Source organism: Poecilia reticulata, chromosome 2 (assembly GCF_904066995.2).
Source record: "Poecilia reticulata chromosome 2, P_reticulata-male-v2, whole genome shotgun sequence".
NCBI lineage: Eukaryota > Metazoa > Chordata > Actinopteri > Cyprinodontiformes > Poeciliidae > Poecilia > Poecilia reticulata.
Window position 1 is genome coordinate 13,053,046 of NC_088831.1, and position 15,260 is coordinate 13,068,305.

Here is a 15,260-nt window from a genome sequence, read left to right on the forward strand (position 1 = left end):
AATCTCTTTTTCAGAAATGTTTTCATGCAAAACATCCAAAAAAGCAGTTTTTAATTATTTTGTGACTCAAACTTTGTCCGCTTTGGTCAAACACAATTGATCTCAGCAACTTACAAAAACAATCCGATCTTTTCCAAACTAGAAACAAAATTTAAATCGTTGCGAAATGTGCTAAAATCAAACTTTGAGCGCCTCAGTTCTCGCCGCAGGTCGGAGTAATGATGTCCGATTATTTTCCGGACTCCACATTAAGGCGGACAGCCTACAGGCATCACTGTGGGAGAGGCCCAGCTGCTCCTCCGGCCTCCTCCTCCTTGCGAGCGTAGGAAGGAAAACAGCGCAGCGAGCCTTTGGCCAGGTGGTTGGTGGTGGGGTCCTGCCTTTTATTGATTTTCGTTACTTTTCTGACAAATGTTCTGTTTGGCCACCGAGCCGCGTGGGGTGTGTGGAGTTTCAAGGAAAGAAGCGTAGCCTGGCCTGGAAAACCTTTGCCTCCTCTCTGTTCTCGGCGCTCCCGCTGGAAAGCTAACACATTATTATGCGTTTTGCTTTATTTTACTGCATCGATCTGAGGTAATTTAAAGATTCTGAAGGGACTTGTACCTGTTTTTCTCCCTCTGACAGCTCAGTCTGTGTCTGTGTGTTAAAACAGCAGGGCCTCTGCTACATTCAGGGTCTATTTATCCCAGAGGGAAATTTAAGTGTCAGCAAGAAGGAGGGACGCAATAAATACATGTTTGTTGCTGAAATGGAGAAGATCCGAGCTGTAAGTTTCCCCGTTAAGGCTCATTTGCTTCGGTATGAACTTTTTTTAAAACACGGTTTGTCAGGTAGCGGCGGCGGACAGGGTGGGGGGTGCAGGGATTTCTGCTCCCAGTGTCACATCCGCTCAGGAGCCGCCGCTTCAGGAAAAGCCACCAAGGTGTCCGATCGCTCACGGTTCCAGCCCTTCAACCTGTCAGACACACTTTTGTGACGCCAAATCCCTCTATTCAATTTTTCTCCTCTTCGCCACAAATATATTTTCCCCCGCCTTTTATCAAGGACGAACCTGAACACACACACATCCAGGAGTGAGAGGAATCTCCAGGGCCTGTCATTTTCCATTTACGTTTTTGCCATTTAGCTGCCGCTCTTATCCGGGGTGACTTGCAAAGAGCGGAGCGGCGGCGACAGGCTGAACCCGAGGATGTAGGTGAGGAAATGTGAGGATATTTTCCTGCGTTTCAGCTTCCATAAAGGTGTCAGGAAGTACAACTCACCTCCTGTCCTCACACCTGTTTTAATCTTTCATGAGGCCGTTCGGATTAGCTTGCCAGAAAAAGGGAGACAAGCAGGGAGTAGACTAAGACTCTCCACCTGGCGGTTTGAATTATTCAGGCATGCAGGAAGCAGATCGCAGGTTTAAAGGCCAGAACAGCTTCATCCCTTATTTTCCTCTACATGACAGAGACTTGTTTTCGAAATGCTCAAGTTTTCCCTCTTTGACCCTACAAAAAAATTCAATCTGGTGTATTTTAGCAGGATTTTATGAGACATACAACATAGATGAAGAATAATTGTTTTTTCACGTTTTAACGCTTGAACCTACACATAAAACAGCGTGTGGAGAAATCACACCACGCTAAACGTGAAACATGGTATCAAGATGGACAGACAAGCTTTTCGGAGTTAATAGGAAGTTAGTTTGAGGTAAATCCAGAACAATTTTGGAGTAAAATCTGTTTGCACCATAGAAGTGTGACCCAAACGGCAAAAAAGTCACATTTTTGCCACCTCCATATGTGATGCTAAATTGGATTCAGTCGCCTTCAGCCAGAACTTTCTTGTTTTTCAACATTAATTGTGCTTCCATCAATTTTTTACAGGTATTTTGTTTTAGAAAATGCTGATGGAAAGGGCAAAATTTGAAACAACATCCTGATTTATGCTCAGTTGAGGTCTTGTTTTTCCTACAATTAGTTAACATTCCCAACCACTGGTCTGTGCCTTACCAGAGGCACAACACCCAGAAAAACTCAGATTTTCTGAGATGTGTGGTTCGTTTGTTACTTCTACGTCTGGTTTATTACACCATGCATAATGTCAACATCTGGCAAAATCACGCTTTGGTTGTTTCACTCCAAACCAGTAGACGAAAAAATGGCTAATTTGCATTTTCAAAATTTGCTGAAATGTAGCTGTTGACGTGAGATATTCACCAGAAAAATCCACGTAGTAAATCCTGACATACAAAATACTTTGTCTTGGTTTGAGCTCGTGCTGATGCCATTCGCTCCTGTTGCTCAAAAACTTTAAAATCGATCCGGTGTGTCCAAGAAAACTTCCAAAAGTTGCAGGACACCAACCTCCAGGGACTGAAATTTAAATCAAAGCATATTCTTGAGTTAAAACGGCCCAGTCAAAGTCCTGAAAACTGATGTTCACAGACAATCTGGATCACATAAATACATTGAAGTTTCTGTGAAATCTAAAGTCTTTACCTGCAAAATCTTCAGTTTTATTGGAGCTCTAATTGTCTCCATCTTCTGTTGACTGCTTTATTCATCTACTGTTCCACATAATGAGAGATAAGTCGCTCCACACCGTCGAGCACCTTCCTCATTTGTCTTGTATGCTAACACACATGCACCCTCCTCCTCCTCCTCGTTTTCCTGCAACACAAACAGCTTTGGGCCTTGGGCCTACTGTATGAGCACTCTTATCTGCAACGCGCAGACTTTGCATTATGCCTTCAACAAGCCGGTGTCTCCTAGACGCCACCGCGCCGCCGCTCTCAGGTTCCTAAACTGACGTTAATTTAGCATCGCTAATCAAATAGGATGGTGTCTTTTTCTAAATAAATCACCAAATTCGCTCGGTGTCAGAGGTCCTTTTCCACACTGGCAATATTGTCTGTGTTTTTTTTTTTTTTGCCTTTTAATTTGATTCTCATGTATACTATGAATATCCCCACACTGTGCATAATGTAATTAAGCATGACCAATGCTATGTGGGCAGCAGTCCCAGAACCAGTCAGTTAACTAACCCTACACATAAAACCTGAAGAAACGCCCCAACAAGCTTGGAAAATTCAACTGAAAAGGTAGCGCTGCGGCTTGGATTTCTGGCAAACATATTTATTCACGTCTAACCTCAGCTTGTTCTTTCTCTGTTTAGCTAGAAAGGAACATAGAGTTCAAAGATTACAGGAGAAATGTCTCCTCTTGCTCAAGACAAGAAAAGGGAACAGAGCTAAAGTTCAAACTAAGAGTAGCAGTTTGTGTTTCCGTCTGTCTGGGGGAAAAGTGAAGTCCTGACAACTGCTTCCTGTTGCAAAGACGTGATGAGCAGAGATCCTCGATCCTCTGTCTGTGTGGTGTGGTAATATCTTGGAAGTTATGGCTGTAAGTGTAATTATGTGTTCAAGCTCCTGGAGAATGTAAATCTGCAGAGTTTGGTCTTTTTTCCAAATGGTTTTCTAACTGGGAGAACCATGAGAGTCACTGAGTAGCAACTCCAGGAATCCCAGAAGGAAACAGCTGCATGGACAGCCTGTTTGTGTGCATGTGTGTGTGTGTGTGTGTGTGTGTGTGTGTGTGTGTGTGCATATTTCCAGCATGTGTTTTCCCAAAGCTTCTGTGTGATTATGTGTTCTTATGTTTCGGGGCCACATGTGCTTGGAAAAAAATAAAATATCCCAGGCATCTAAGTGTTTAAGACCCAGGTGTTTGGGCTCGTTTGGGATGGGAGTGCAGGAAATGCGGGCAGGTGTAGAGGTGGCAGGGATCCGGCAATACTTCATGTCGAAATTCCTTTCTTTTCCAAACTCAAATTCCCAGAGTTCGCAGTTCATTTTAGCCTATTAAAAATTATACAAAAGTACTTATGCATGGATCAGTGGATGGATGTCAAAAGGAATAAAGTCTGGAAATATAAATATTTTTCCAAACTGTTCTTTTCTTTTTCTGTCCTGATCCAGACCTGGAAAACATTCCCTACTTTTCCAGACCTCTCAGCGTCGGGTCAGAGCCCTGTGATGGGAACATGTGTCTAGCGTTAGGAGGACAATCTTCCTTTTCCTCCTCCTCACCCGCTCATCCTTGTCAGCTGTTGTTCTGTCATTCCAAACGGGAATCTCGGCAGAGTGTAATTTCTCGGCCGTTCTGACAGCAGCTCAGGATAAAGCGCCGCTCTCTTCCCGGGTGATTGGAGGGAATTGCTTCTCCGGGTGACAAATGATTAGCTGTTATCTGGGACGGGATTTGATTCCTGCGAGGAAGTCAGCCGGCCGCGCTCGGCTTGAGCTGACTCAGGTAGGGTGTGTTTGCAGGAAATGAAGTCGGTACAATACCTAATCCGCTCAGTCAGGGCCAGATTACGGCTTTGTTTGGTTGGAGATGTTGCGCAGGGACAGGTGTACAGAACCATCAAGGATATTGATAGAAAGGAAATATGCTTCTTCCTAATAAAGAGAAGTGACTCAGGAGGATTTTGACACATTAACCGCTGGGTTGACTTCAAGCCCTTGTCCGTCTAATGGCCCCTTGGCATCCAGGGTTGCAGCTGGAGGCCAATTTGTGGCACTGACAGCAAGGTGGGTGAAGCAACTCAGGGAGAGAGGAGTAAAGGTGTTGAAGTCTGATTGGTTGGCCTCTGCGGTGCAACGGGCCGCTGATTGTCACACAGGGAACACATGTTTCCCAAATGGGAAAATGTGTAGACACTGGTCGTCCCTTTGGACCTCGTCATGCCCTGAACAGATAAGAGAATTTGAGAGTTAGAGTTGCATTAGAGGAGTGAGAAAAATGTCTGTCGCGGGGGTAAATAAGTTCTCCCCATGCCAACGGATCCCCACGGGATCAATTAGCTGCCCATTACCATAGATACAGAGAGTTTCTTACGCAATGGCTTTGCTTCGAAATTCGAGCAAAGGGAGGACGGAGACTACAGGAGGGGGAGAATGTTTAAGGATCTTGTCAAACTTCACCTCTGGCCTGAACGAGCGTTAGCTCGCAGGAGGCTCGGGCAAGTCGTCCAGGGTCAGGAAAACAACATGAAAACGTCTCTGTCAGCCACTCTGTTTTCATTACCTGAAACAACAAACAGCTCAGGGGAAAAGAAGGGGTGAGGAAGGAAAGAGAGAGTGCTCCCCTGGGGCGCCATTTACGTCCTGTGCAGATGAGAAGATCCTGAGATTGGGTTGTCCCTTTCTCTCACACCTAGTCATCTCTGCTGTGGCATTTCAGCAGTGCAAGACGGCATTCTTAATCTCTTTACCTCGGCATTAATGGTTGCTTTGAAGTGCTTGCTCTGGAGATCAACTCCACCAAGGTTAGAGGTTCAACTCTCCCTTCCAGCGCTCCTGTCAGGCTGGTCCAACTCCTGCTGAGTTCAGCCAAGCTAGAAATGTATGCAGTGAGAGGTCTTTGGATAAAAATGCCCACCAACTGGCTCATGCTATGTTAACTACACTAGAGGGAATTGTCCTGCAATAACATCCACCCACTGAGGTTCTGCTTGAGTCCCTCTTTCCTCCAACCACAAGGAAGAGGGCATTGTTCGTCAGCCCCGCCCTGCCCGGCCTGAGCCGCTGATATTTTAACTAAGGTGATGATAGCCTTGGTTGTTTTCCTCTGAAGGGGGCGTTCTCCTTTCCCACCCCCCACCCTGTCTTCTGCTACGTCTCAAGTCTGTGGGAGCTCGACTTTTTCAACTTCTTCCTCATGATTTACGACCTCTCCATCAGATACATCCCATGGGTCCCTCTCCGGCTCTGCCACAGCAACTCCTGACTAAAATGGATTAGGTGCAGTTATCCGCAAATGGATCCTTCACCACCTCTGCCCTAGTGAAGGTCTGATTGCAAAAGGTGGAGTGGGCCTAAGTGCCTCGCTCTGATCCGCCGCGTCTCTGTTTGCCAGCCGTAATTACCTGTTTTGAATAAGTTAATAGCCATAGGAAACCCGTTTGCCAGGGATAAAAGGGACAGTATCTGGTGTTCAAAGCGATCAGAGGGTTTTAACCACACCAGGGTGGGTGCAGATGTGTGTGGGAGGGGGGTACTTTCCTTCATGCACTCTCAAAAGAGAAGGGAAAAAAAGTTTCCTTATCAGGTATGTACTTAAAAGAATCCCACCGCTGGAAGCGCACTGTCTTGAGGGGGGAAAGCGGAGAGAAAGATGAAAGGCTTTTGTTAAAAGTGACGCTTGGCCCAGGTTTCCTGTGCCTTTGCCTAGACTCCCCTGTCCCTCCCCGCCTGAACGCTCGGCTCTCTTCCTCCCACTTTTGCCTTCTCTGACTCGCAAAGCTGTCTTTGAGGGGGAAAAGTAAACCCTTCTTGCCGCCTGCCGGTGTTAGATTAAATACCTAGATGGCGACAGGAAAAAGGCAGGGAGGAAAAACAAAAAAAGAAAAAAAGAAAGTGCCTGCCTGCTTAGTGGGCTGGCGGACTGACCGACCGACTGGCTGGCTGGCTCACCGGTCTAGGATGAGGGATGTTGGAGCAGAGCTATCAGGTTGGCGACGGTAACTGCCAGTTAGTCAGCAAGACTCCCAAACATGCCGCCGCAGGTTTTCTGATGACATGTCAATCTGTCTCAGGGTTGATCTAAAGCAGAAAACTCATCTCTTTTCCTCCTTATCTGTGTTGTATTGAGAGCATTTCTCATGACTGTCTCTTCGTTACACTTTACAAGAAAAATACAAACGATAGGACTTCTGGGGACGGTGAGAATTGCAGACCCAAGAGATCCATCCAACAGGACGGGGATGAAACCCTTTTTTCTTTTTGTCTGTCATAAACTCAAACATTAGTGTATTTTATTAGGAGGTTGGTGGTTTTGAATCATGCATTTCTGCTGATCACCCTTTCATAAAGTCAGCATTTGCTTTACCTCTATGCATTCATCCCTCTTTTCTCTGATATGTTCAATAAAATTCAGTGATCACAGACCACCAGTGAGCGATTTAATCTCACCAAGACAAACGTTTCTTCTGCTAGTACTGACTCATTGGGTTGAATGGAAAACGGCAAACATTTGCACAGATTGCAGTTGATATGTTGTAAATTCCATGAAATAAACTTGGAAAAATCAGCAGGTATCCATGCTTTTACGAGGCATTGTTTCAGGAAGCCACCCTGTAAAATGTCTTGGCTTTCCCTGGCCTATCTCTCTGTTTTCCTGCTCTGTCTCTGCCCTGCCAGCCTGACTAATCAGGACTGCAAGAAAAATGCTAATGGCTTTCAAGCAGTGACAGTGCCCTGGCAGGTTTGTAAGCGCTCCACGAGGGAGAGGGAAGAAAAAAAAAAAAAAAAAAAAACAAGAAGCAGCCGCGGCTATGCATCCTAGAAATGAGACTCAATAAACACAATAATGTGTTTAACTTGTAAACTAGCGCGGGTGACAGATTACGGGCGGTCCAGCAGTGTGGCGAAGCGCCGACATCTCAGCCGTTCACCTTTTGCCTCTACATCTGTCCTGCTAATGGGCTCCACTTCTCTGCCAGCGCAATGGAAACCCAGCGCCGCACAAAAAAAAAAAAAAAAAAATCCTCAGGCGAAGCTCTCATTCTATTTCCCAATTAGACGAGAGGGCATGATTAGTTTATTAGCAGTAGCAAAAGCTCCGGCGAACGTGTTTGTGGATTCTTAGCCGTTAATGAGCAAATTCAAACCCTATTGAACGGACGCCTGTGGGAGGGGGGAGGTTATTCGCGTGCGTACTCGGCTAATAATAGCATCCCAAAGACAAAAGATGGAGGAAATAGCATTATAGGAAGGGGGGGTCAGAACAATGAAAGCCTACCGGCACTCTTAATGGCATGCTCTTTCATTTTGAAAATTGTTTCCCTTTTGGAATTGCTTGGCATCCTCTCCTTAAGGGTTTGGCAGAGTGGATATATACACATACTCAATTTTCACAACCAGTCGTAGTAACACCAGGGTGCAGACGCAGGTTCCACCTGTGGGAAGTGAACTCCAGTGCAACCCCGTCTTTGTTTTCCCTCTGCCTTGGCAGGCTTAACCACCTCCTTTACAAGCCAGGTAAATTGTTCATTAGGGCCGAGGTAAACTGGAGCTGGGAGTTGTTTTTTTCTTCTCCTTCCTAGAAGAAGTGCGAAGAACAAACAAGTCAGAGCATTTGTTCAACGGTGTAATCTACACATCAATTATCCTGCTGAGCTAATTAGCACCTCTGCATACCCCAGGTACCTGAGCACTCACACATGCTCGACTCTTTCAAGCCACTGATCAAAAAAAGAAAAAAAAAAGGAAGGGGAGAGGATTGACAGAAACATTGGGAGGCAGAACCCAAGGGTAGGTAGGGGGAAAGCCTTAGATCAAAATTTCCTTTTTACTTACAGTACGAGGCAGAGTGTGTGTGTCGGTGTGTGTGTTCGTGCTCATGTTGAGCTGAGCGGCTCAATTATGTAAGTCTGTGTATACAGTCTTTGGCAAGAGCATTTTGTTTAGATTTCACGTGCTTTCTCAAAATCGTACACTTCATAGACCCAAGTTACGCAATGACAGCTCCATGTCTGTTGGGTTTCCTCTCCAATTCGTCTCTGCGACAGAGCCCAGTTGTCAAGCTTTGCCTCAGTTTAATTAGATTTAGTTATGGACTTTGACTAGGCCACTCATCTAAGGTCTTCGATTGTATCTCTTGCTATATTTTTAGAGTCAGAAAGAAAGGTTGAGAGGAATTTCTTCCACGAATGCTCTGTACATCAGCCTCCCTGCCCCTGCTGATGCAGCCACCATGACAACGGTTCTTTTGGGGGCTTGTTTTGGAATAGAGCACCTTTTCCCACATGTTGCTGTGTCAAATTTCTACCATTCCTCCTCGAAGGCCATGATCACAGAGATCATCTTGCTTCCGATTGTGGAAAGTATCGCGTTACAAGGTGATTTTAAGTAGCAAAAGTGTTGTCAATTAGGATGTTAAAGGCTAAACTACAATTTGAACCACTGAGGTTGCTCTGTTGGACTTTAAAGTGAAGGTCTTAGCGTGCTTATTAAGGTGTAGAGGGTGCGTAAAAAGCCCCAGGTATCCTCATCCTCCACCTCCTCTCCTGCTCTGACTCTAAACTCCCTCCATGTAATTAAAAGTGTAGCATCTCCCACCTGCGGCGACACAAGAAAGACAGGTACGACGTGAAAGAAATAAAAAATAAAAACTGAAAGGCAACGGGAACAAAAAGAGAGAATCAGAACGCCTCGGTCTGCTCCTGTTTACTCCCTCCCACGTCATGTATAAGTCATGGGCTCTGGGGCCTCCGACTGCAGAGCTGCCTGTTCCTGCCGTTTACCGAGATCGAGAAAGAGGTTAAGTTGTGTCATCTTGCTGCCGTCTTACACCTGGCGTACCTTGCCGCTGGCTGGGTCTAACATGCACACACACACACACACACACTGATGTTTTTGTAAATAAGAAGTTGTACACAAGCTCATTCAGCAACCAGTTGGACATAAGAACAGGGTGCAATCACACCAAGTGGTTTAATCAAACTCTGGAGAGTTTGGTGTGAATGCATAACTGAACTATGATCTGGACCAGAAAAGCTAACCTACAAACCTAGGGGTCAGTTCGGATGACGAAAAGGATTTGGTTTGTTTGAGTGCAGTGTGAAAGTGAACCAAACCAGATAAAAATGTGACAAATGTTGCAACTGTGGTCCCCAGCTGTGGTCTATCAGGAGTGAAAACATGAAACGCTTTTATTTCAGGCATCTGTAGCTTCTTGTATTGTTAAAAGAACAACACAAGGATGCTACATCAATCAGCATTCCCAAGTCTTGTTCTTAAATTGATCAATCTACCACTTGTGACTTGTTTTAAGGACTAAGAGAGGATGTACAAACCTAACATGCAACCTTTGTTACTAAAAAGGAGAGTTGCCGTATCAGTGGGAGCGCTAAAGGGGAATGCTACACAGTGCATATTGTTTCATAATTGGTGGTTTTGATGCAGCTTTAGTCCAGTGTTGAGCATGTTTGAAAAGGACAGCACTGACTTCCTTTGGAGCACCAGATACCACTTTGTGGTTTGGCCTAAACACCAAAAGTGAGAAGAGTCCGTGGCTGAATATCCACCCACTCAACCCTGGTTGTTTGGTACAAACAGACGAGGTATCACTTTGGGTTCAAGGGGGTTTTTGGTACTAAAAAGCAACCAAGGTGGATTTCTTAGATCATTCTCCAAGAGAGGGAAATTAAGGAGCTTCCAAAAGATGGTTTGAGGCACTTGGGGCGTTGCTGTGACAATAAGCTTTGCCCTCTCTGTCTTCCAGCCTCCAGACTCCCCCTCCTCTGGTTGGCTGGTGGCTAATTGGGAAGTTGGTAACAGTGTCAGGGAGAGTTGCCTCTCTCCAGAGGGCTCTCCCTCTTCATCTCCTGAGTGTGTGTCTTTGTGTGTGTGTGATTTGTAGACCGGGAAGGCCGGTTAGCTGGTTCCCTGCTGGTGATGAGCTACACAAAGACACACACACACACAATTCCCCATTTCCTGGTGCCTGTTTGGTACCTGGTGGGGATGCCATTCAGGTGACAAAGATCCGCTGTGTGTGTGTGTGTCTGCAGGGGTAACAGATGTGATTTTACAATCTCATTAACATGTGAATGAGGCCCCGGGCCCCCAGATTGGCTCAGACCACAGAAGAAGGATTCAGCTCTTCTCATCACCCTCCTGTGGCCCCTCACCTGGACCCCCCACCCTTCCTGTTCATCCTGTCTGATCTCTTTAGTCCATCTGAGGTCCTGGGCTGGCTCCCCCTCCTTAAAACACACAGATCGACCTTTAAACAGCTGGTGACCGGCAGACTTTTCTAACAGCACCAGGTCCCATTCTCTGGTGTTTTTGTTGTCATTCAGTATTTCTCTTCACTCTTGGACTCTGCTGTTGAGGAGTTTTGAGTGTGAGAAGTGGTTGTTTTAGCTCTCAGGTGCTGTTTTGCTGAGACAAACGTGGCCATGGCCCCGTCACTGTGGACAAGAATGCAAAACAACCTTGGCCAGATCAAACCGGTTGTTTTCTCAGCTATCTGGCGTCCCACTCAATAGCTTGTGCCTCTTGGAACATAAAGAAATGTAAAAGAGCTCGGGATGACTGCTTGTAACCTCTATGACGCGTTTTTACCAGCTGCAAACGGTGTTCAAAGTGTATTTTGTTGGATCTTTTTCTGCAGCCACTGAGGAGCTTTTTTGTTTCCCAAATAGATGCATTACGTCTTATTCTCTCCCCTCCCCGCCAAGGAAATCGGCATCAAAAGCTTCTGTTAGCTGGTAATTACAGCTCAGGTTCTGCTTAGCCGTTATTAGCAAAAAAAAGTACAGTAATCTGGCCTGGCAGTGCAATATGTTACCGTCGCTTTTTTAATTAATCTTACAGGCAGCGTAATAAATTTACAATATCAGATTGGGGGAATACTGTATATAGATTTATTAAAGCTTTTAATCAGTTCTGGCAAAATTAATTTTGCAATGATTGCTTACATTTGAATTTGCATATACTTAGTGCGAGTAATTTATTTTTATAGATTCCTTTTTTATTAAATCGAGGCACATGGGGGCCGTCAGAGATGAAAAATTGCTGGATTTTGCTTCTCTTTGCTGGAAGGGAGACAATTTTTCTTATCGGTGCAAGCTAAGGTGTTTCACCACCTGGCTGCAAAGTTTGTTTCTGGTTCTGTGGTGTTTAGCCGGATTACAACTTCTGGGATTGGTTTGTGGTCGTTTTGACTGCCCAGTGCCACTTAGCAAATGATTACAACTTTGGGCTGGCTGTCCTAATTTAACATCAGTTTCTTTTCCTTTTTTTTCCTGAAAGTCTCTGTACAATCCAATGCATTGTTCCCAGCACTGGATCGCTAATTTTCATTATTAAGCTCTGAAACTTTTGATTCATCTGTTTTGTTAGAAAAATAATAATTAAAAAGTCATAAAAATAACTTTAAATACAACTAGATCCAGTGCAAAAAGTAACATATTCTGTAACAGTTACTTATGTAGCACAACCTTGAAGCTAATGTTAGCATGCTAGCAGTTATTTAACATGCCTAAAGTTATTGTAATATGCTAACTGAAATATTATCACTCTGAGTTATTTTAGTGTTGTTTCCTAACAGTAATTTTAGTATATTAACACTTTAACATGAGTGATTTTACCATCCTAATGTTTTTATTTTAACACTTTAACATGCTAACATTATTTTATTTACAAAGCTAATGGTGTTTTTTATCATGCTAATGCTGATTTCAACACCTCTTTACCACTTATACGGTGATTATAGCGTTTTAAAAATAATTCTTGGCATGCTAGCTAAATTTAGCATTTAAAAAAAATTGTTTCGATCATCTTGTTACGCTAACCATAGCTTGTTTTAATATATCAAGAATGATTCGTGCAGTAACTGTATGTTGTTCGTTAACAGCATGTTTGGGTTTATAAATAGTAATTTTACATTCTATCTAAAATTATTAGATCTTTCTCAGTAAGTTTGACATGCTAACTGTAACTTTAGCATGCTAACACATTAACATTTTGACTCTTGAGACATTTCTTTAGACTCAAGGGAAACAGATTTTGAAAGCAGTAATAATGTGTTATGAAATGCAACAAAACACATTTTTTGTGTATTACTTCTCCATGAATTATTCATTTGTGAAGATTAACATCGCTACAGATTAAATGGAAAAAATGTCATTAGCAAATTTGTATTCAGCTCATAAAATTTTATGCAGGTGCTAAAAAGAAAGTATATTTATTAGAACATGTTTTAGCCCAAAACAACCCAGCACTTCCTATTACCTAATTAAAAGATGAAGTACTGCTTCGTGTTTGAAACACAGAGAGCTAAGCCTGTCTAATACTATGAATCGAGTGATTAAAGCGTAAAGAACACAATAATTTCTGTACCTTTTACCGACGTACCAGCCTTGTTTCTAAAAACATCAGAGCTACAAGCTGATTTTATAGCATTTTGGTTGTTATTAGCTCCCATCTTTTCCTGTGATCAAAGCAGATCTTCCCCTGCACCACCTTCCTTTTTATCTGTGTGCTCTCCTCCCTTGTAAACACACAGTTAGGTTAGGTACAACACATCACAGACAGAGACAGACGTCCACTCCCACTCACACCGGATCGGTGTAGCACTTCCAAGGCAGATAGGAGTGATTCATAAACAGATGAACCCGAAGCAGATGTGTTATCGCGGTGGCTCTCAGGGCTCACAGGGCCGCCACACTCACACACACAAAGTGGGGTTTCTATAATAGTCCGAGCTGATAATACCCCACCTCAAAACCTGACTACAAGTCAGCAGATTCCACCACCTGAGTGTGTGCTCCTATTAATAAAAATCCTCCACATGCCATGTTATCATGTTGCTGCTGTCGGTGTGGGGCGTGGACGCCGTGGCATTGAGCCACCGTGTCCCTCTGAGACAGAGGAGGAGATGAGGAGAAGCGATTTAGATAACACACAAACACACACTGTTCCTTATTATTGGAGAGAGCCGACCACAGGAGAGCGCCGGGTCGTCCGCAGACAGGCCTGGATATTTTTCCCTCGTCTCCAGGGAGGAATCCATGAACGAAGTCAGACATCTTGATGAAAATATTCAACGATACAAACATAAAACGGGTTGAATTTGTGACTTTAGGCTTGTATTTGGTCCTAAAATGAATTATGTAACGTTTTATTTTTAAAACCTTTCATTTTAATATAATTTGTATTTATAAGTAAGTCATTTACTGCCATTTTAGCATGCTAAAGCAGAATTTATTATTTCTATTTTTGCCTCTTAGTTCTTATTTCTAACATACCAATAGAACCTTTTTAATTGTTAACTATCAAATTCTAATGTTTGAGCCTTAAAAGTATGTTTTTATTATTATTTAAAGGTACTAACAGTAATTTTTAGGATTTGAATTGATTTAAGTAACATTAACTGTAAAATGGTAATAGTTGTTTTATTATCCAGATTGTAATTTTTATTTTTTAGAGCCATAACAGTAATTTTAGCAAGTTGATCGTAATTTTAAAATATTAGCAGTGATGTTAGCATGCTAATTGTAATTTTAGAGCAGTTTTCTGCTTTAATTTTAACAAGCTAGCTACATATTTTAAGAAATTTTAACACACGTATTGCATTTAAGAGCCATGACAGAAATTTTTGCATTTTAAATTAGTACAATAAATTTTAAATTTAGCATTGTGACAGTAACATTAGCATGCTAACAGTCACGTCACTTGCTAATGCCAGTTTTAGCTCACGCTGATTTTAACAGTATTTGTGAAGTCCAGAAGTAAATATTGTACATTTTAGAAAGAAAAACATAAAAAATTAGCAGTAGGTTTTACACTAAATTAGCGCTACAGCTTTAGCTGAAAGTACATGCTAATGCTGCTTCTAGTCTGATGTTTCATTTTAGTGTAAACAGTCATTTTATGTGTGCTAAAAACGGTCCAGAGCTAAAGCTTGTTGAAAATATTCAAAGCCTAATCACTTCCCTGATTATAGCCCACCTGATCAGTTACTTAAGATGCTAATTATGACACTAAAAGCAGTCATACGATGTTTTATTTTGAAAATCTTGCCTTTTAATGCTTTCATATTCAGCTTTAACACATAAACACGTGTCTTGACTGGAAATCGATTGCACACATCTGTTTTATTAGCCGTGTTTCTACACCATTAACCTGCAGGTGCCTCTTCTCCCCTTACAGTCTCCGTTTACACGCACATTGAGAAACAAAGTCCCGCAGATTTCACGTACTTTAAAGCACTTGCTGCTCTCATTCGCAGCAGGAAAAATGGGGCTTTTTTATAAAGGAGGGGAAATTAGTGATGGTCTCCCTTTTATGTGCACGTGAAGAAGCCCCCACTTCGCCTGGCGACGACTCCAAAACTGGAAGCGGTTCATCCAGCAAACGTTTCTTTTTAATTCTTTCGGTGTGTGTGTGTGTGTGTGTGTGTGTTTGGTTAGTTACAGTAATTACGGCCCAATAACTGACAGCCAAAACCAGGCAGGAGAAAGTAGAAGGGGGCTGTATTTTCCTCAGCCTCGCTGCTGAACATCTGCTGAGAGATTTGCATATTAATTAACCCATATTAACTCTAATTATTCTGGGAAATTATCAAATAAATTAAATTTTCTAATTTTAACCAGTTTTTTTTCCTCCCCCTTCGTCCCGTTGCTTGACGTGTGCAACATCCGGAAGCTCACCTGAGTCGGGATAAAAGATATAAGCTCTGTAAGCCTTTCTGTTCTCCTTCCTC

The 15,260-nt window shown here is 43.1% G+C and overlaps 1 protein-coding gene across 7 annotated transcripts in view; it reads left to right on the plus strand.

Moving 5' to 3' along the window:
* Nucleotides 1-15,260, plus strand: part of zeb2b (zinc finger E-box binding homeobox 2b) — an 80,956-nt gene that overhangs the window by 37,569 nt on the left and 28,127 nt on the right. The window contains exon 1 of one of the 7 annotated variants that reach the window (XM_081597752.1): nucleotides 12,965-13,575. The exons of the other annotated variants lie outside the window; for them this stretch is intronic. Coding sequence (XP_081453878.1) covers nucleotides 13,347-13,575 — 229 coding nt within the window. The 5' untranslated portion in view covers nucleotides 12,965-13,346. Of the gene's footprint in view, nucleotides 1-12,964; nucleotides 13,576-15,260 lie in introns of those variants that run through there. 7 annotated transcript variants of the gene reach the window in all.